General features: G+C 30.5%; 1 protein-coding gene across 1 annotated transcript in view; it reads left to right on the top strand.

Moving 5' to 3' along the window:
* The window catches only part of LOC134834826 (cadherin-99C), a 36,452-nt gene that overhangs the window by 11,586 nt on the left and 725 nt on the right, over positions 1–24,141 (top strand). Inside the window, exons 4-8 of the mRNA XM_063849614.1 lie at positions 1,571–1,750; positions 1,987–2,052; positions 19,943–23,523; positions 23,586–23,827; positions 23,889–24,138. Coding sequence (XP_063705684.1) covers positions 1,571–1,750; positions 1,987–2,052; positions 19,943–23,523; positions 23,586–23,827; positions 23,889–24,138 — 4,319 coding nt within the window. The remainder of the gene's footprint in view (positions 1–1,570; positions 1,751–1,986; positions 2,053–19,942; positions 23,524–23,585; positions 23,828–23,888; positions 24,139–24,141) is intronic.

Here is a 24,141-nt window from a genome sequence, read left to right as displayed (position 1 = left end):
CGCATGCAATTTTCCGACTGTCTATCAAGTCTTTAATTTTTTTCTCTCTTTATTTTATCATCATGTTTCATATCGTGGGTAACATGAATGAGTAATTAGACAGTTGTTGTAACTGCATTTTTCTTGCAATATGCACAGAGAAATTGTGATGAATGAATTTTTATGTAACTCAATGATTTTATCAACTAAACAATGTTCGCGGACGTGTTTCTGACAAAATGTAACAACAAGTGAGGCACGTAGCAGGCAAAAAAATGTATCTTGATCTGAGAAATTGTGCTGTTGGTGTGTGATATAATCATCTAATGATTTCTTCAATTTTTCTTCTAAATTAAAATGTTTATCATCCTCTTCGTTAATCGCATCGCCGTTGGTTTTTTGTTGCTATTTAGCAACAAAGTATCGCAAAACAGACAAAAACGCACTAATTTGCATGAGCCAACAATTATTTGCCGTACAACAACAAAGTTAAATGTTACATAAAGAAAATGCATTCAAGCAAAACGGCAACGACGAAGTCGTTTTTCGCTATCATTGTTGAGCATAAGTGTTTATTGAGGTCAAATACATGGGAGTTGTTGTAGATATCGAACGTTCTTATTCTTGTATATCACCGCCGAACGTTGTTTCTCTATCCGTTACTCGATCATATATTAACATAAAGCCATTATTATTGCTGAAAAGTGAACAAAATAATGGTCAACATGTTAATTTTGGTTCAAGGTTATAATAGAGTCGCGTTTCGTGCGTGTGATTGTGTGACAGAAATATAACTTAAATTGTGGCTAAGGTGCAACCGCAAGTGTTAAAAATAAACAAGAATATGAGACACACACGAAAATCTGTCAATTAAAAGTGTTTCGGATATTAATCCTCACCATATGTGTTTTATTTTTACAATCGCGTCGATATCTTTGCGAGATACGCGATTGATGTGTCAAAAACATGATGTTTTGTTGTTGCCCTTGAAGCGTTCTAATTTTATTTGTCTCTCATCTCGTTGTCTTCAGCTACTGCTATAAAATCAGAGAATTACGTAATTTGCAACGAAAAACTGGTCTTCTTTCGTGGGCAATAAAATGACTCTTGAACAGGATTTATGATGAAAGTTGAATCGCATGTTCCATTCTCGAGAGATTTTTTCTCAGGGGTATTAGTGCCATGCCAAATGAATGTTTGTTTGAAAGCAACAATTCAAGATTAACAACACTTCTTGCGAAGACACAAAGATCGTGTGCCATCTCTCACATACGACGAGAATATATTTGATTGTAAAACCCATAAATAAGATTAAAGAGGAGACTTAATTGAATTTGTGAGCAAATCTTGCGCAGTTACAGTAAAGGTTTTTTTAAAGTTTAAATCGATTTTGAAGCAAAAAATGTTTTTTTTTTTAAATGAATAGTCGAAGAAATGTTCAAATTATCGAATATTTCCTGTTCAAAATCTTAAATTATTCGAACATATCACGTTACAAATTCGTTACACTTCTCAATATGCTTAAAATGTGCATTTAAACAAGTATAATAATAACATTCCTAACGAAATTCTTTGCATTTTTTGTTTTCAGTCAACTCCCATTGGAACAACAATCTTCCGAAATATCCAAGCGCAGGATCAAGATGCCGGAGTCAATGGTCTTGTCGAGTATTTTCTCATTGAGGGAACACAAAATATCTCCATGCCTGATACCTTAACAGCAGCTGATGGTTATGGCGTATTTGCCATTTCGTATCCGCATCAAGGACAAGTAAGTGAATCCTAAAGTGCGCGCATTCTTTCGATAAGCCACTAATTATCTGTCATTCCTAACATTCACCCGTTTGACATTAAACACTGACATTATCTTGTTAATTATTGTTATTTTACATGTCTCGCAGCTTGATATTAAAATTATATCAAATTTTAATAAATAACAATAATAAATGATAATGTTAAATATTTTATTGTGTAGATTTTAATTCTATTTTGCGTTTTATTTTTCAGGTCACTGTTGTCAAGACATTAGATTACGAACGAATTCAGCGATATTACTTAACGGTAGTTGCTTCGGTGAGTAAAAAGGCAGATTTTCATAGAATATCTTTGTTGGAAGCTTTAATTAAATCGCCTCGAAGCAAATGAAGAAAGAAAAAAAAAGTGAAAATTTATTCACTTCATTAACTCGTGTACTTGTTCGAATGTTCATGACATGATGGAAAGGATGCGATATTCATCTCTCACTCCCTCAGAGCACTTTTCAAGCAATAAAACAATTTTAATATGATTCAAATTACAATAAAAGTGAATGTAAATGTTTTGTGACAACTTCATGATCGCCGTGCCGTGCAAGATTTGCATTTTTGCTACTGTTCTCTAACAACTGCCCATCCATTGCGAAAATAATAATCAGAATCACAAAAAAAAGATAAAGCAACAACTACACATTCAATGTCATCACGTCTTTGTTTTGTTTTACCTTTTCCTTTCGACCTCATTATTCGAGCAGATTATTATTAAAAAGACACACAGCAGCGTCATTTTTGTTCTTAACATACACAGTTAGTAGTAACACAATTGATAATTTTTTTCTGTGCAAAACGGCAAAAAAAATGCAACAACATGAATTTTATGGACAGCAATTAAGTAAAAGTAAACATGTTCGTGCCCAAACATAAAATTCTATCGTCGTATATGCAAATTGGCTTGTTTTGCTCCAGATTTCTTGCTGATTCATGTTTTTTGTTTGTATTTTATGCAAAATAAACAAACGAAACCTCAGCTATTACTACTATTAAGATGCAAAAATTACATTTTAAGATGATTGTTATTATTATTATTTTACAACAAGCGAGCGAGGCAAGCACAAGATCATTTAATTGAATATCATGCCGGTTATTATTATTATTATAACGTGTACAGTGTAATGTTAATGTTAAAATCAAACAAAAATGAAGTAATTACAATCAAAAAAATTTAAATAATTGAATGAGAAAAAATCGCGAAATTAAACGAGGCTTTTAATTGACATGCACATGACATTCGTTGCCGTCACAAAAACACACAGGGAGAGCAAAAAATGATCATTAAATGCACATCAAATTACATGTTGCGATTAACTATTATTATTATTATTAAAAGTGAAATCAAGTATTGTGACGGAGATTAAAGAAACTCAAACAATAGCAGTTAAAATATTTATCTCCTTAGGTAGCGAATGCGTATAAAAGCAATCAATTTCTGACATTTGACACCGTCATAATGAATTTTTTGCTGTCTCCAACTAAATGGAGGACTTGAAATCGACATGTGTTGTTATATAATGTGATGTGAAGTCAACAACTAACCAAATTCCGCAATGATTTTTCTGTCAAAGCTATTAATAAATAAATGTTGACAATGTATATTGAATGACAAAAGTGCTTTTGGATCGCAAATCTTTTTTTTTTAAGACAGAAAACGAAACTAACTTAAAATTTTTGCAACAACTTGTCTTCAAATCGCGTAATAATGTCAGTTAATCGCAACCTGCCACGGTTTTTTTTTATAATAATTTAGATTGACAAGTCGATGTTAATTAATTATCGTTTCCATATGCAACATTGTTGCAGTTTGTTTATAATATGAACACATCAACGAGAAGCAGACAACGTGTGACACTTTACAACAATTTAGTAACAGAAGGTGCGTTAATTAATTAGTTTATGCTTTTAATTTTTATTTTATTTTTTTTGTCGTGGTTTATCAGAATTGGCAACAACGAGTTTTTTTTTCTACAACCCTATATATTAATGTTACTTTGTGGTTGCGTTAATTCAATTTGCTCGAGAGCGTGTTTAAAAATTAACATTCTACCTTCCCGACGACGAATTTCATAAATTTATAATTTTATTATAAACTTGTCGCATTTCCAACTAAGTCTTACTAATGATCTTGTAACTATTTATTATTATTTTTTTGTTTCGCATTCTGCTTCATTATGATGTTAAGGTCACTCCCGCAGTTATCGACTATAACTTATGAGATTAGAGAGATTTCTTGAGCAATTAACAACTCGCCATTCAATATTCAATTACTTCATGACTACTGGAAACACTTTTAAATAGCAAATGTAACAAATAACAACATTGTTGTCGTTCTGCTCATGCGAATGCAAGTGCAATTACAATTATCATTATAAATAAATAAATATGTATAAAAAGACTGACATTTTCTTGCATCTAATAATAATTAATATTATAGCCTTTAATATTTTTTCTCCTGAAGAAAACTTTTGCACGTTAAAAGCGAAAGACGTGAATGTTGGCAAGTTATGCGTGATGTATGGAGATGATGATATTTGCAAGCATAACGCGCGCCTATGCACGAACATGTTTTCCATCAATAATTAATATTTATTTTTCTTTGCGTTCGGCATGTTATTGATTGAGACATTTTGATTGGAATTTAATATGTGTCTACTTTTGACATATATATTTCAAATAAAACATGAAATTATCAATGCGCGGAAAATTTATTACTTGCTTTGATGCGAACGGAAACTTTTTTATTACTCCATTGCAGTTAATTACTGCAATCGACCGTAAAATTAAGTATATTTCAAATGGTCAATAAATTTATCGATAGTTGTAAAAATTCATGTGTGTGGCCTATGGCACGTCATTTTTCTCGCCAAAAATACTTAAAAACATCATCGTATGAACTCATGCGAAAAAAAAGGCTTAATAATTATTCCAAACACAAAACAAAACTCGGTTTGTTTATTTTTGAGGATGACTGAATGAATGGTGAGCAATCAACATTAAGATAACAAAAATCTGATCCGATCGTATCTTAAAATTATAAAAATGTAAATTTTGTTTAGAACATGAGGTCAACGATTTCTATGACTCACGTACGATAAAAAGTAAAATATTGTTTTAACTAAACAAATAGGACAAGATCAACAGTAAAAACTCATAAGTTATTTAACGGTACTTGATCCTCCTCCTTTCTCCATATTTGAACATTCAATCTGTTCGCGAATAAAAAAAAAGTCTTGCACGTTCTAAACTAAATTTATATATAAAAAAAAGTTAATGATAATCGGTTGTATATCAAGTATATGTTAATGAGATATTCGTTCACAATTCGTACATGTGATGATGATGCGAATGTTTTTTTTTTGCCAAAATAATAAAATAAAAAGAGATACCGTTTATTTTGGTTGTGTTTGGTGTGTAAAACGTTAAACAACATCATTATCATACATAAATATCATTAATCTTTGTGTGAAGAGTGTACGAAATGGGTTCAATGTCCTATCATCTACAAATTTATACAACATATATAACATCAAAGAAATAAAGCTAAAATGAGTTGTCACCTTTTAAAACACAGATGCAAATTCGAGATGAAATTTCGAGGAGATTAGAGCCTTATTTGGGTTAATGATGTGTAATATTTTATTATAAGATTAAAATTTGTTAATGTTATATAACCAAAAATATATATTATGAATGATATAGTAATAATTAATATAATTTATGAATAAAAAGTTAAAATTAACAACTAATTATGCTAATGACAATGATAAAAATATCAAAATCTAATAGAAAATAATAAATTTATTAATAAAAATCGACCATAACTCAGCATGAGTAGTAAACATTATTAAAATACAATGTTAATGATTGATATTAAACATTAGCAAACATATGCATATCATATATGGTTATCCGAAAATACCGCTAAATTACCTTTTTTATCATTTTTTGTTATAAAAAACAAAGCAACAAGCAAAATGGAACGTTTTTTTGTCATTTGTCTCCGTTTAATAGTACTTTTACTATAATACTAATGTTGTTATTGACCGAATAATTTTTCTTTATTATATAAAGCGTTTTTTTATTGTTTATATGTCAATTCAGGAAAGCTTCCGTTATATGTTTTATGTCATATCATACAATATTTATTCGTATCACGCAAAAAAAAAATGCACACGAGACCCGTTATAGTTACCAAAAGTATAAAACGTGTCAAACTCTTCTCTATAGAAGTTTAACAGAGTATGAAATCATGAAATTTTGACTACTTGCACTTGATAAGTATATGCTGGGTATATTAATTTTATGCAAATGACCATCCGTTGATATTCAATTTAAACGTTCTCTCAAGCTGATTGTTTTTTGCGCCTCATTTGTACAGTGAAAAAAAAAGAACAAAGTACATTCATTTCATTAGCGTTTAGATTTTCTTTTCCGAACATTATTAAGCATGTTAGATGTTGGAGATGATAAATGATGGTCATTAGTAGTAATAACGTTGATAGTAGAATAAACGCGGTTTAAATGGCGGTAACAGTTGTTTCTCAAGTTTCATTCAGCGATTTTTTGTTGTTTGTTATTTTGTGTTCCCTCGAGTGATACGACGAAGCATGCAAATGAATTTCCTCTCTATTCCATATCTATGTAGTATGAGAATTGTACATGAAATTTGCATAAAAAATCCGTTAGATGCGACTTGAGTGCGTGTGTATCTAAGTAAGGTAAAGAGAATCAATGAGTTAGAAGTGAGTCACACACAAAAACAAAATAAAGTGAAACGAAAAGAACAAGAAGCAAGAGAGATGTAAGAATAATGATAATAATAACAATAATCAAAGCATCAAAATTGTTAACGAAAAAAAAAAACGAAGAGTGCTGAAAAAAGTTAAACAATGTTTTAGCCCACAGTGAATAATTACGACGATGCAGTGTTATGCATAATGGTTGTCGGAATGAAGCATTTTATATGCTAATTGCGAACAAGCTACTACTTAGAATAAAACTTTTTTGAGAATTGTTATTTGTATTATATTCTTGTTCTTGCATGGAAGGGATTTTTTTTATGAAATGAATCACAAAAAATTACATAAACATGATCTTATATGGAAAGATTTGCATAACAACATAATAAATTAACTTACAAACACTCTATAAATATATAAGTATTCAGATGGAATCTCTTTTTTTCGAAGCGAGCAATAATGTAATATCCTTCTACATGATTATTATTAAAAGATACATAAAAATCGCAATAAAACTATTCAAAAATATGCTCATATATAAATTTAATAAATATTATTATTATTATTAACATTACATCATACATACGACGAACATGTATAAAACAACACAAGAGGCGATGATAAGATATTTTTTACTGTGCAATAACGCTTTCTCTTAAACGGCAGAAATATTCATGAAAAGACAGAAACAACGACATTTAATAATAATAATTTTACTTTTATTACTTACTCGACTAAATTTATTAATAATAACATTATTAATCAAAACAACCAATAAATAACAAATTTTCTATCGGATACATAATATCGATATGCGAAGTTACATTGAATGTCAAACATGATTAAATGAAGGAAATGCTGCAAAAAAAACTTTGCTGCGCGAAACAAATCAATGGATTGACAACCCAACAAATCGAATTAGAATTTATTATGGGTTCATAGCCGCAACTATAGATGAAAGTTTGTAATTTATATGCATTTTTTCCTCAATCCGTATTGTTTGTGTTGTAAGGGACTGAGAAATTGAACCCTCGAGTCTTTCTCCAACGATGTTTGGTTAATTTATTATTTCATTATAAAAATTTTTTATTGAACTTTAATTTAATTTTTCCTTCGTTCAAGAAGAAACGAGAAGAAGAAAGAGAAGTTTCTCTTTTATTATTGTGTACAAAATATATAATTCATCATTTATTGACGTCACGTCATCATATCGTTGTTTTACGGGCATTTCCGACATTTAATTATTCTTTTTCTTGAGTATCATTCATCTACGCAAGGTTCTTTATTGGAAAGATTTTTTTTTCTTTTTCATGAAATTTATCATATTTGTCATCGAAAAGTGTTCAATGTTATTGTTTCCTGTACTGTTAATGAAGCAATTAATAAAAATTCATTAAGAAGATGACGGCGCGACGATTTGATTGATTTAAAATTTATTCTTTTGATTAATTTTAAGGTTATTTCTTCGACACGTTTTTGACCTGTTGCCTGAAGAATTTTTTACTTTTTGAATGGAGACGCCTCGTTTAAGTTATATTCACAATATTTCAACATGAATAAAAAAAAATAGAAACAATTTCACGCGTTTCACAAAATTTTAATGATTTTTTAATAGACCATAAACGCATGTTTGCAAAATTTATTATATGATTTGGCAGTATTTTATCGCCCATTTCATGTGAAAGAGTTGTTCACAAAGTCATTTTATCATGATTTATTCGTATTGTTAGCTAATACTTGACTAATTCAACAAATTTTGCGAAGGCGTATGTTTCTACGATATTCTTAAATAAAATTAATTATTTTTTTCACGGTACTTGCATATGTCACTTTATGTCACATATATCTTGAGTACTTCTTAGTTCGCAATGCTTTCAAGTTCATGTTGGGCGATAAATATATCAACCATATGTAACATAATGATTGACTGAACTTGAAACGATCGATTTTTATTGTTTGTATAACGTGGGAGTCAAAAGCACTTGCAGATCATCCATTTTATTAACTTTATCGAAAATCCACTTAGCAAAATATATTTCTGATATAATAAAACATTCATCATAAAGTAGTAACGTTTATAATAATTTAACTATAAATTTTAAAAACAAACATCATAAATCGCCTTAGTTTGTGAATAAAATTTACACAACTTGATTAATGAAATGTGATGGATGAAAAAACAAAACAACAAAAAAAAAGTTATTTCAAAGCTCATTCATTCAACCTACGCAAAACTTTTTCGTCAACTCTAAAGCAATGAAGCAATGAATGTTGCAAACCTGCCCATATCTACCTTTTTTTCTACTAACATTATTTGTTAATGTTTGTGAAAAAAAAAAGTTAAACGACATACTTTTTATTAACTTTTATAAATTAATTATCATTTATATTGCATTCTGTGAATAATTGACGACGACTGCAATATCAATAAAATTGCAAAATCTATAATATAATAATAAAAAAATGTTATAAAAATGACACTTTACACACAGAATATATCGAAAGGTTCTTAGGCGGGGTTTTACTAATTGAATTAATATTCTAATGCAGTTTAGATAAAAAAAAAATGTTAATAAAAAACGAAAATAAGTTAATCTAGAAAGACAGACAAATTCGTCACCGTCGATATTTTATACTATTATTAATATCATACTAAAAACAAAAAAAAAATGTACATTAATAAATATATTGAATAATAAAATCATTTATTTTCTTATACTTATTACTACTGACTATTAAATTAAACTTAGTAATATTCAATGAATATTTAAAATAAATATTAATAAATAATTTTCTTATCAGATTTGATCAATTGCCACTATATCAATAACAGTTTTTTGCTTGTATTGTATTTTATTGTATAATTTTATAATGCAAGAGTGTCTCATGAGGAAAAACATAAAAATATTTTATTCATTTATAAATACAAATAATAAAAAAAAACAATATTAAAATAAATAATTTAAGTGTGAAATTGAACAATTATGTGCTTTGCAACTAACAAGTTAACTTCACTTGTTTTTATTTATCAGTTTTTACTCTTTTTTTATATTTTTATATTTTATTATATTCCATAATACAAGTTTATTAATATTATTGTTATTAAAAAGTAAAGGCAATAATAATCTATTAGAAGTTAATATTTTGTCGTGCCTGTTTTTTTTTTCTTCGAATATTGAAGACAAGTTTTCTTGCGTCTTATTTTGTCTTCTTGCGATATTCGCATATGTAATAAATGTTCGAAACTATTGGAGTGGTTAAACATAATTGATTCAAGTAATTATTTTGCTGTACTCTACCTGAAGAAAAAAACGATATTTCCTGTTTGTTTGGAAGATACAAATATATGAAATGGAAGTGCAAACAGGTTTTCGTGTCATTTTTAATAATAAACATAAAAAATCCTGACAGCTTCTCTCGAGCTATGAGATAAATGTTATTTTTGTCCATTGTTAATGAAAATAGCTAAACACTAACCATTTACATCTTCATTTTCATATTCAATTGAATTTATACATATTTATCGAGAAATTTCACTTTCATTTTTTTGTTTGTATATTCTTCGTTTTTCTTCTTCTTGTCTTGTTTCGAGATGCGCGATGCAATCATCCAACCATAAAAAGCACCTGAAAAGTGAAACTATTACGCGATCGAAGTCTTGTGTGGCACAGCATTTCACTTTTTAACGTGCAAAAACGATGAAGGATGAACATTTCTGCATATTAAATAGAATACGGCGCGCAACAATGTAAAACTATCGCATGTAAGATAATCAATTAATCTTGTCAATCTCGACATTGTTATATGGCAACAACAAGATGCTAACTTTTTTTCTACGTGACAGCTAATAATAATAATTACGACAGAAACACAAATAATTATTTCTCTGTTCTGTCGATGTTCTGTCAATTCGCGAGAAAAATAATGCGAAAACAAAAGTGTTGAAACAGGACATTTTGTAGCGTTTTGTCCGTGTTGCTTTGCACGGAACGTTAAAATATGTTATAACATATGAAATTAATTGATTTAATGGTTGCACATAAAACATTCGCTAAAATTATGCGTGGGTCGTATTTTAGAGTAAAATGCAGTAATAATAATGTGAAACCTAAATTAACTGACACATTAACAGAAAACGCAGATAAAATCTGGCAGAAAAAGTGAGACAGAAGTCACTTTTATCGGGTTTTATCTGTAAATTTCGATCACAAATCTTACTGCAGACATAAATTATCGCCCTTTTCATGCAAAATCTTGACTCATTAATATATGCGAAATTATACTTCAAGATAATTAATTACATTTTAAGAGAGTTATTAGTTTTTAATATTAATACAAGTTTTGTAATGCCATTTTTATAAACGACTAAATCTGAATTCCTCATTGTTTGCCCTTTTTGTATGTATTTATTAAAAAATATAAAACAATAATTGACAAACACGTTGATGGGTTGTTACTTGTTTAGTTGTCGACATTAAACAATTGAAATCATCTTGCAATCCAAATATGGCGAAATGTAAAGAAGCTCTGTTATTTATTAAATTTTGTCATGCGATGACATCATTTTCGTCACCCTGCCGTTTAATGATCTCGATGGCATGGCGCTAAAGGCGTTTGTTTGTGTGCTGTGCGATTTGACATTCGACCACGAACGAAATATACCTGAAGAAATTAAAATCATATTTTATGAGGCATCCTCGAGTTGCTCATAACTCAACAATATAATCACTTTATTTACGAGTAATTTCAATAAATTTCCTTCTTACGACTTGCGACATGCTTCGTGTAAAGCTGCTCGTTGCAAGATAACGCAAAAAAATAAAAGAGGAACGACAATTACTGATTATAATCTAAATTATTACTTAAATCTTGTTGTATGGTATAAATTTTATTATTTAAATCCTCTTGTTTTCAATTAAACAGGTAACCCGTAAGTTACTTCATGCCCGGATTCTTCAACATAGATCGCATTGCAAATCGTCGTGTGTAAATTATAATCACTTATTAAACACTCTGCACTACTGCTCGCTGCTCGAAGTGACAAGATGCAATTAAGGCATCAGTACGCAAATAAAACGATGAAATTTATATGAAAACGCCAACTGAGGAACGATGTGAACACCTCACGACATCTCTAAAGAACACAAAATTATTGTATAATCTAGATCTTGTCGTCGTGTTGAATATTCACAACACATAATCAGTTTCAATCTATGCGAGACTCTATGTTGTATGACATGTGTTCTGATAATTGTATGCAAATATTCGTTCATTCATGCAACAAAGTAAACGGCTCGCGAAATATAATAATAATTTATAATCTCGTGAGTAGACGAAGAGATATTATTGAGAGCAGAAGTGAACGACGACAATAAATGATGATAATGGGCATTGTTGATATACTCTAAAAGGGTATAAATAATTCAATAGTACAGTTCAATCGATTATTATAATGAAGGAATAATTGAAAAGCGGTGAGCTTTTCTTGCGTAAATCGATAGTCTGCTATTATATTGTCAAAGTTTAAAGATGCGAGTCTTTTGCGATACTCAAGTTGATTCCAAAAACTAATTTATTGCATGAATCATCTCCGGAGGCTCCTTTTTCAAGCTAGATAATGTTATTTTCATCGTTTCCTTTTATCAAACAAAGAATCTCTCGTGCATCTAACACATGTTTCTTCTATCTACCAATGCAGGAGTGTGAAATAGATGAAAATGTGAATAACGAAACATTGTACGTTTTTCTACATCTCTGCTTTCTCTTCGATAGAACATTGATAATAATTACATTTATTACAAATTTTGCCACAGGAATGAATTTTGATTACTTACATGTATGTTTAGCTCGATATTCGATGATTTTCTTCTACATTTGATAACAAATGCATTAATAACTCCCCCGATATAGACACAAAAAACGATAATATTCATGACATGCCCAATAGCGAATGACGATGAACAAAGTGCAATACCCTTCTTATCGCTAACTAATGTCATACCCACTAATCATCCTTCTCTTACATAAACAACTACAACATAAAATTACGCATCGATGGTTCTCTTCTCTTACTTCATTTCGCATCAGTGGTTGTACCTGTAACGAAAAAAAAATAATAAAATATGATAAATGTGCACAATATGATTAAAAAATTAAAATAAATTTATCCGTGTTGAGATAAAAGCTCGTTGTAAAAAATACCATAAGATAATGAAGTTGGGAAAAATGTTAACAAGTAATAATATTGAGAGGTAGTAAAGATAAATTTAAGCTGATAACGATTTTGATGTGATGCGTGTGAGTTTTATTTCAGGAGTGCCTGTCTCTTTTTCAATAATTATTTTTTGGGGCATCTTCAATGCATCATCTCGTGTGTGTTTGGACAACAAATAACTTGTTACTGTAAATTTATGAAAACAAAAAAAAATTCTTCGTTTTCAATTAATGTCCATCCGCCGTTCAACATGAGCGAAACATGACAATTGGCAACTCCCATTACAGCAAAAAATAGATTTAATTGTTCCATCCCCCCTCTGTCGTTCGGTTTCTTGTCTTCTTGTCATGTAAATGTACCTATATGAAGAAGAAGGAAACGAACGTATAGGTAATAATAAATAACACACACGATGAGAATAAACGATAAATTTTCAATTAAAATTTACTAAATACGATGACAGTCGATGCCATGCCATGCTGTAAAAACAAGGACCAAGAATTCAATTAAACATCTCTCTTCTGTGTCTCTCGTTTTCTTGTTTGTAGGTTTTTTTTTTAGTTAAAGGCGAGATGAGAGTTTTTTGTTCAAAAAATCGCATCGTCCGTTACTTTTATTTATTTTAAGTCATTAAAGATAGACAACACACAAAAGGTTCGTCACTTGATGTTCCGTATGCGTTAACAAGTCTTTTGTTGTCTTTTTCTTCATTTTGAGCACGAAACCTCCCACGTTTTGTGCCATTTCTTAATACGCTTCCCATAAAAGAGTTTGTTTTGTTGATTGATGTTGCCTTTCGATTCGAAATCCGAACGACAGTTATCAGTCCCTTTGGCATTTGTGCAATCAAAGCAATTTCCAATAAAATTCCTCGATTGATTAATCGAGCTAAACGTTTGACATGCTAATGCCAAGGAATGCATGACCCAATCCATCAACATTATTGGCAGTTATTTATGATGCAAAATTATATCAAAAGCGTGTTAGTTTTGTATTAAAATAAGAAATAAAATAAATAAACATTTTTAGCATAACTAAATCGAAAACTTGCTCCCATAAAATTCGTGTGCCTCAGGTGTTGTTTGCTGAGATAAATAAAAAAAAATAATATTTGCGAATATTACACAAGAAAAATTCTTTTCTTTCTTTCGGCGCGTTTCGATTATGAATTTTGATATGCCGTTTTCTGTGTCAAATTCAACACAAATCTCACGCAAAAAAACTAAGTGAGTGTGTTTGACTAATTATCGCTCCGAATGTATGGAAAGATGAAAGGAAATAATAGAATTATTACGCAGATAGGCACGAAATTTGCCAGAAGCAGCGATTTGTTACATGAAATTGTTATTGTTCATTTGACGTGGTTTTTATCGTAAAATGTTAGATCTCCTACTGTTTATGACCCATTTCGATTAAAAGCAAGAATTTGATTTAAACAAGAATTCTTTATATAACTTACCGCTCGTTGTCGTACTAAACCAATAATTTAAACTGTGATACTCCATTTAGATAAAAGTAAATTATTTTATTAAATTATTATTATTATTAACGTTACCTGTTTTCCGTTCAGACAATTTTTAAACGTTTCATGCACTTCACACTATATACTCAGCCACAAGCGTTTGTCGCGAATTTCAAATGTTTCAAAATTCGATTAGCTTCTGTGATGTCGAACGCTGCAAAATATATTTTATGTATAATTTTTATGAGAATTTTTGAGTGATTGGAGCGGATGATAATGATGTATTTAAAATTTTTACGCATAAACGAAAAAAAAAAATTTTTTTACAACAATATGTAATAATAATAGTTTATCGGATTTCTGTTACATTTATTTTATACATTAAAACCTGATCAATTCGCCTCTCAAAGTCATAGTAATGCAAGCATGCATGCATAAGGAAACAGGTTGATTTGATTATTATTGATAGTTTTCCAATTTCTTGAATACATTAAAGAACAAGCAAGCGCACGTTATAAGGCAAGTAAAAAAATGTACACGGAAAAATGAAAATAATACAGCATAAATGTTGATGAAGCTTGATGGATAATAACACTGAGTTGTTGAGTTGCTCGTCGGTATTTAAAACGAATGTAAAAAGATTCATATCACACATCATGCCGTCGTTCGTAAAATATATAGAGTTTTAATATAGGATCAAGTTTCATCTTACTCTTTGGAAAATCATTAACATAGTTTGCGATGCATTTCATGAAGAAAGAGAAATACGCTGTCGTCGTTAACCTTCCGCATTGACGTCGAGCCAACGATTTAAATGTCAGAGACAAACACGATCATTAAAGTCGTAATTTGATGCATTCGAAAGTGCTTCTCCCTTTGGAATTCTTTCGTTCGTGTCTTCCGAAACATTTCACCCACGAGTCAATTGATTGACGACTGCCCTTATTACTGTTTAGATAAACGATATAACAAAACATCTGGCGCAAAGTTTGTCCAAAAGCATCACGATTTTTCACAAGAAATGTGAACTCACGAACGCCTCGCCCAAATTTTGAATAATTCTTTTATGCATGTTTACTCCAATCAATTTTTGCCCTTTTACGGCTAATTACACATTAACAATATCATTTGTGAATATGTAAATTTTTTGGTAAATCATAACGTTTTTTTTTCTATAAAAATATGTAAGAAAAAAAATTAATAATGAGTTAGTGACTATTTTGACGCGCGCGCGCGCTGCGAAACTCAAGCATAACAACAAGAAAATCGTGATTATTTATAATTTATTAGTACCAATTTTGTGCAGAAACTAGATTCGTGTGCAATTGTTTCGGACTTTGACTCGAATTTGAGGGTTGTTATACAAATTAGAGGCCGAAGCAATGCGAAAAATATGATTTTCATGCAAATAATTGGATAAAATGTTGAAAAATGCGTGAATTGAATAGAAATTAAGGTGCCTTCAAGCTAAAAATTCACAATTTTACGACAATTTTTGTGCTCAAGCATGCTCGACATTGTTATTATTTGCTTGTAAATAATAAACAAACAATTACCGCACGTTTAAGAAAAAAAAAATATTGAAAAAAATATCTTGATCTTATTATTTCTATTACACCATCTTACTTCTTCCATTATTATTATTATAATTACTTCTAAACCTTTAAAAATAATATATATTTTATGTTCTGCGATCAAGATTACAACAATAATGAACGATTTTTTTCAATGTGAACAATACCCGTTTCGTGTTGCGTAAATTGAATTAAATCGATCCCGTGATTCGCTATCATAATTCATAAACGAAAAGTGCAGAATAGAAGGGAAAACAGCAGTAGCATGTCTTTATGACGCGAATTGTGGGTGTAAATCAGTCCAATTTTATGACGGTTCAGCGTCAGTTAACCGTTAAATGTCCCATTGTTCAACACATTCTTCGGAGAGTTATTCAATAAATATCGCGTGAAAAGTAGTACGAGTTGGCCGTGAAATGCAATGCACCACACGCAGCAAAGTAATCATCATATTAACTTTTAGTGTGTTGTAATAAATCTCTGACAAAGACAGTGTCTCTCTTGCGTTTACTTCTATCTTTTATCCCTTACCTGCATAATAATACTTTGAATAATTGACTTTAATATTTCATTTGAATACGTTGCCCTTTCTCGAGTCACTTGTCTTGCTGTTTTTGTCATCCTCTCTTTGTTGTTGTCGTCTTCTTTATTTCAGTTTTATGAATATTTTAATTGTGAATTCCTTTGTCACCCATTGCTTGCTTCTTGCTCACGATTTATTGTCATGTTTTCTCTCGTCGTCTTTTGATTCAATATCAATCAATAAATTTATTACAACTATAGCGTATTGTTTTTTTTATACCGTACTTTGATGAAATTGTTATGATAATTATGGGTAACAAAGCTTTATTTTATTTTAATGTATTTCTTTAATTTAAATTTAATTTAATTTAATTTATTCATGCTTGTCGAAAAATAATTTTTTCGATTTATTTTTATATTTTTAGAAATATATATGAAATATTCTATTTTAAAAAAAACTGCTTTCAATCTGCTTACATACTTGATTCGTTCATACTTTTGAAATAATTATGTTTAACATGATAACATTAAATTCAAATTGTTATTTTCTTAAAATTTGTAAAAAAAAATATAAATTTTAATTATTATTTATATTTAATATTATATTATATTATATTATATTATATGTATATTATTTGTTTATTCATTTATTCATAATATGTATATCGTATGCATATAATTTTAAAATATATCTTTCATAAAAAATATCAAAAATAATAATATAATATAATAAAAACTTCGATCTATGCTCCAATTTTAGATATTTAGTATGAGAAAAATATAGGTATATAAAAATTATTATTATTTATTATAATTATATCATGTATAATAAAACAATATAATATACATATAGGTAGTTTTCAAAATAAAAGTATGTCAAAAGATTATTTTCAGTTTCAATTTTTTGGCAATTTTGAGTTATAAAATGATTAAAAATGATAAATTAGAGCCCTCTGATAAATTTTTATCCATTCGGAGCAAAATTTGACAAAAATTGCTTTGACACAGTTTTTGACATAGTTTTGCTCTTGATTTAGTTTTAAAAAGAAAACTATGTCAAAGAAAAAATTTTTTTTCAGTTTCAATTTTTTAGCAGTTTTAAGTTATAAAATGATTAAAAATGATAAATTAGAGCCCTCTGATAAATTTTTATGCATTTGGAGCAAGATTTGACAAAAATTGCTTTGACACAGTTTTTGACATAGTTTTGCTCTTGATTTAGTTTTAAAAAGAAAACTATGTCAAAGGAAAATTTTTTTTCAGTTTCAATTTTTTAGCAGTTTTTAGTTTTAAAATGATTGAAAATGATAAATTAGAGTCCTTCTGATAAATTTTTATGCATTTGGAGCAAGATTTGACAAAAATTGCTTTGACACAGTTTTTGACATAGTTTTGCTCTTGATTTAGTTTTAAAAAGAAAACTATGTCAAAGAAAAAATTTTTTTTCAGTTTCAATTTTTTGGCAGTTTTAAGTTATAAAATGATTAAAAATGATAAATTAGAGCCCTCTGATAAATTTTTATGCATTTGGAGCAAGATTTGACAAAAATTGCTTTGACACAGTTTTTGACATAGTTTTGCTCTTGATTTAGTTTTTAAAACAAAACTATGTCAAAGAAAAAATTTTTTTTCAGTTTCAATTTTTTGGCAGTTTTGAGTTAGAAAATGATTAAAAATGATAAATTAGAGCCCTCTGATAAATTTTTATGCATTTGGAGCAAGATTTGACAAAAATTGCTTTGACACAGTTTTTGACATAGTTTTGCTCTTGATTTAGTTTTCAAAACAAAACTATGTCAAAGAAAATTTTTTTTTTCAGTTTCAATTTTTTGGCAGTTTTGAGTTAGAAAATGATTAAAAATGATAAATTAGAGCTCTCTGACAAATTTTTATCCATTTGGAGCAAAATTTGACAAAAATTGCCTTGACACAGTTTTTGACATAGTTTTGCTCTTGATTTAGTTTTAAAAAGAAAACTATGTCAAAGAAAAAAATTTTTTTCAGTTTCAATTTTTTAGCTTTTTTAAGTTATAAAATGATTAAAAATGATAAATTAGAGCCCTCTGACAAATTTTTATGCATTTGGAGCAAGATTTGACAAAAATTGCTTTGACACAGTTTTTGACATAGTTTTTGATTTAGTTTTTCTCTTGACATAGTTTTCAAAACAAAACTATGTCAAAGGACATAGTTTTTCTCTTGACATAGTTTTCAAAACAAAACTATGTCAAAGGAATTTTTTTTTTCAGTTTCAATTTTTTGGCAGTTTTTGCAAAATGATTGAAAATGATAAATTAGAGCCCTTCTGATAATTTTTTTGCATTTGAAGCAAGATTTGACAAAAATCTCTTTGACATAGTTTTGATTTAGTTTTGCTCTTGATATAGGTAATATAAAAAAAAAATTAATTCTCATTTAATTAAATATGATAATCTTATTAAACTAATTATTTTTAACATAATTATGTTAAATTAGAAGTGATGTTCTTGAGGTTTCAAATCCATTTTTGTGCAAAAACTTCTTTTTTCACAAGACAAGTCAAGTAAAAAGATTGAATTCACAATAACCTGAAAATTGAACACACCTTGCACATTATAATAATAATAAAAACGACACAAACAAGTTACCTCTAAAAAATCCAAGACAAGAGTTATTGTAATAGATTGCATAATTTATGTTATAAATATTTTTTCCAATATACACACAACATGAGGCAAACAAAATATTTATGTTGAAAATAAATAGGAGAACGTATCAAGAATTTGCGCTAAAAATTCATGCATTTATTAATTAATTTATTGTGTTTGTTCACAAAAAAATAAACGCTATATCGATATCGAACATGTGAACATGCAATATTTTGCTCTAATATATTCACTTGCAAGGTGCATAAAGTTGGATTTGAAAATAAATTCTTTTTATGCCAAAAATGCTTGATATATTTTGAGTTAACTCACAGTTGGTGTTGTATTGAATGCCCATAAATCGTGATTGTTCGAAAATTGACCTTGATTTGATAATAATATATTAATTTTAATAATAGGTTTGTCGTGTTTGGGGAAATAATATGAAAAGGAAACGTCTGGTTTATTTTCCAACGCGAGATTCTGAATTAAATTCCCTCTTGGCTCGTTCAAACAGCGCAAAAATTGTAAGATAATCATATTGCCACACACAGTAATGCACCGAATTCCTCATAAGAGGAAAATATGGTAAAGTCGTGACTCGAACACTTACTTATTATGAATCACTGCCTTTTCGAAAGATATTCCTTTATCGTGCAATATATATCTCGAACGGGCGTTCGTTAGTATTGAACTCGAAAATTACATTCTAAAATAAATAAACTTGTCTTGTGTGCATTTTGTGACAGTAGTAACACATAAAATAACACAGCAAACGATAACCATAACTAATAATAAATGAAAATATAGGACAAATTGACCATTAAATTTGTGTTTGTGTGCACGATGCACGATTGAAGTGTTGTTGTCTGCCTCAAGCAACGTTATGTTCTTTCAATCATTTGTTTGGAGAGCGGCTTGTTTGTTCGTGAATAGCTTCCATTTATGACAAGACAATAAATCATCCCACAAAAAGCTCAAATATTGATTTTTCTTCTTTCTTTTCTTTTTTCTCTTTAGGATCGTGCTCGAAACTCGACAGAACGTCTCACAGCAACAACAACTCTTACAATTAACGTTGCAGATTCTGACGATTTGGATCCATCTTTTATTTATCGAGGATGCGTTCTATTAGATGGGGCTTGCATCAATCCTGAATACACAGCATCTGTACCTGCGGGAACGTTACAAGGCGTTTTAACTGTTCAACCTGAAAGGATTCAAGCTGTGGATTTAGATACAATTAGTTCTCCCATCAAATATAGTTTTTTGAGCGGAATACCGATGAGTTACGACAAATACTTTGAAATTGACGAGCAAACGGGTGTTTTGAAGCAAACCAAAATTGTCGACGCATCCATAACTGCTCGTAAATTCGATATTATTGTAAAAGCTGAAGAAGTTTCAGAGCTCAAAAGATTCACAACAGCAAAATTAACAATAAACGTGAAGCCTGTCGATCAATATCCGCCTGTAATTAATGCTACAAGTATCGAAGGATATGTCGATGAGAATTCGCCTGTTGGAACAAAAGTAGTTGATGGTTATGGAAAACCGATCAAACTTTCAACATCCGATAGTGACATTACAGAAGGAGACGATAAGCCTGTTTATGGATATGAATTGACAACTCCTTCATTTTCCGTGTCAAAAGATGGATATTTACTTGTCAACGAAGAAGGTCTTGATCGTGATGCTCCGAGCCCCGGAAAGTTTCGTTTCCAAATTGTGTCTCGTGAAATGAACGGAAACGCCGCAAGTGCTCCATTATCTGTTACAGTAACGTTAAACGATGTTAATGATAATCCTCCAAAATTGCCCATGATAGAACCTGTAAGCATTCCCGCAGGAGATAATCGAAGAACTGTAACGAAAGTAACAGCTACTGACAATGATATTGGCGAAAATGCTGAAGTAACATATTCGTTGTATCACGTTTCGAACAATGGCGCAAAGAAATTCTCCATTAATGCAAACACAGGCGAAATTGAAGCACATGGAAGACTTTTAGCAGGCGAACATTACAGTTTGACAGTACAAGCATCAGATATTGGAGGGTTAAGTTCACAAGCAATTGTCGAAGTAACAATTAATCCAGGTCCGAATACAAAACCTCCTGTTTTCTCAAAGTCGATTTACGAAGTTCAAGTTAGTGAAGGCGCTGAATTGAACTCAACTGTTGTCGTTGTGAAAGCTGAAGATCCTGAAGGCGATCCAATTACATATTCGCTCATGTCGGGCAATGATTTGCGACAATTTTCCGTTGGATCAGATTCGGGCATTATTTCTGTTATACGCAAATTAGATCGTGAAGTTTTGACACGATATCAACTCATTGTCAAAGCTGAAGATTTGGGAGGCTTGACAAATAGTGCAACAGTAAATATCAAAGTAAGCGATATTAATGACAAAAATCCCGAATTCGATGAAGATACGCTTCCTTATACGTTCTCTGTGGAAGAAGGAAAAGCTAATACGACAGTTGGAACAGTTCATGCGACAGATGGAGACGAAGGTATAAACGCAGAAATTACATATTCCATTCCAGATGACATCCCATTCGTCATTAATGGAAAATCAGGAGAGATTCGTACGAAAATAAAGCTTGACTATGAAACGAAGAAAGAATACAAATTTGTCGTAACAGCAACTGATGGCGCGCCTGATATGCGACTTGGAACAGCAAGTGTTACTGTTCGTGTTGTCGACGTTGAAGATGAACTTCCGAGATTTGCAGATAACAAACTTGAAGTCAAAGTACCCGAAAATGTCCCTGATATGTTGATTGGTACAGTTCAAGCTTATGATCCTGATACTGTTCAACAAATTACTTATGTTTTGAAAGAAGGCCCATTAGATACATTTAAAGTTGATGCTAAAACAGGTCAATTGAAAACAATACGAGGACTCGATTACGAAGCTGCTAAATCGCATGAACTCGTTATTGGAACAAAAGAAAACTCAGGAACGGATGCAGGCGATATTATTCGAGTGTTTGTTGAAGTAGACGACAGAAATGATATTCCTCCTGTATTTGTATCAATACCTGAGCCTGTTACTGTATCAGATGATCAACAAATTGGAGCTATTGTCGGTTCAATGCCCGCTATTGATGGAGATGGAACATCGCCCGGCAATGTAGTACGTTACGAAATGGTTGGAAGAGGAAAATCTCTCAAATATTTCACTGTAGATGCTGATTCGGGCATCATTCGTTTGCGAGATGATTTGCGAAAAGACGATGACACAGAATATCAAGTTGATATTCGAGCTTACGATTTAGGCGAACCCCAATTAAGTTCTGTCGCAACTCTTCCGATATTTGTTCGTCATATTTTAACAGATCCAAATGCAGATGATAGTTTAGAGTCTCGTCGTACGGGAGATGAACCGACAATCGATCCGGAAAACGTTGGATTAGCATTTAGCGATACGGTATATACAACAAGTGTTCCTGAATCTACAGGCGTAAATGCGACATTAAAATTAATTCAAGTTATAAACTCCAAAAAGGCAATTAAGAACAAGAATGGTTTTAAATGTGAAATTTCTGAAGGCAACGAACAACATTTATTCCGCGTAACAGTTGAAGATCATGCTTGTGCTATCAAACTTATTTCGCCCTTGGATTTTGAAAATCACACAAGTCACGAAATGACAATTAAACTTACATCGAGCAAATTTTTCATCAATCCCCAACGTTCAAGTGCAAAAGTTAAAATTATCGTACAAGATGTCAACGACAATGCGCCTATCTTCCAATTTCTTAAACACATGCAAGTAAAAGATCATCCTGAAACGTATTACGGTATAGTGAGCTTAAATGCTGATATTGATACAACTGTTATGCAAGTCAAAGCTATTGATCGTGATACGGGTCCATTTGGTACAATAAAATATCGAATATTTGACGAAGAACACAATTTCATCTCGAACGAAGATCTTCCAAGCAGCTTCTTCTCCATAACAGAAGATACAGGAATGATTAAAACTGCAAAAACATTACACACTGTCACAGAAACTCCCTTGAAATTTTTCGTTGAAGCAAGAGACACAAATGATAACGGAAAAGTTCACAAAACAAAAGCGCGAGTTGTCATAAACGTAATTTCAGATCGAAATCGCATGACACTCGTTTTTTCTGATGCCAAACCAAAAGACGTACGAAAACATGGAATTGCACTTGAAGAGCTTTTGCAAGAGAAAACTGAAGGTTTATTGATGGGAATTGAAAAATTCAGTCCTCGAAAGTCATTAAACGAAAACGGAACAGTTATTGAGCAATTGGATTCTACAGATGTTTGGTTTTATGCGATCGATCCGGAGACAGAAAAAATTATTGAACGTAATTCTACATTGATGAAAGATCGTTTGTTGAAACCCGAAATTCAGTCACAAATCAATTTTGCTGCAAGCGGCATTGCAAGAGCAACAGCTCAAGGCATTTATGCTCCTTTGGAAGCAAAACAACAAACGCAGCATATCAAAACTGCTGTTGTAATTGACAATGAAGTTTTCCCATATACATTAATAGCGATTGCTGTGATAATTTTGATTCTCGGCACCATTGGTATAATCTACATTTGTGTTTCATGGTCGAAGTAAGTAAAAAAATTAAAATAAAAAATTTTTTTTTCTTAAATCTTTAATTTAATTTTTACAGATACAAAAACTTTAAACAACGGATGCGTCAATATTCAGCACCCGCAAGTCCTGTAAGATACGATCCTGTAATAATCAATTCTCAAACGAGTGAGTCGCCAACAAATATGAAAGAATATGAGACTCAAGTTCTTGCGATGGCTGTTCCAAATGACGAAGGAGAAGATTTGCAATTAGATTTTGGGGCGAAAAATCATGCATTTAGTTTGGATAACGTTAGTTATATTACACATAAAGAAAGCGGTAAGTAACTTTGTGACGTTTCATAAAAGAATTTCCATTTAAAAATTTTTATTGATAACAGGAAATCATTCGCCCGCAAATTCAGATGCAACAACTGCGATTGTAGGAACTCTGAGACGAAACAACAATAATAACAACATAAACTTGAATATCAGTAGTAACAATCAACAAATGAATAATCGACAAAACACAATTAATCGTACGCTTGAAATGAATCGAAATCATCACATAAATCCTTTGAGCAATGGTCAACAAGGAAGTAGTTTAACTCTTGGAAGAATTAAGTCTGAACGAAACAATTACATCAATGCGTA

This window comes from Culicoides brevitarsis, chromosome 3 (genome assembly GCF_036172545.1).
Source record: "Culicoides brevitarsis isolate CSIRO-B50_1 chromosome 3, AGI_CSIRO_Cbre_v1, whole genome shotgun sequence".
Lineage (NCBI taxonomy): Eukaryota > Metazoa > Arthropoda > Insecta > Diptera > Ceratopogonidae > Culicoides > Culicoides brevitarsis.
Note: the sequence above shows the minus strand (reverse complement) of the source record. Positions and strands in the feature narration are given on the sequence as shown.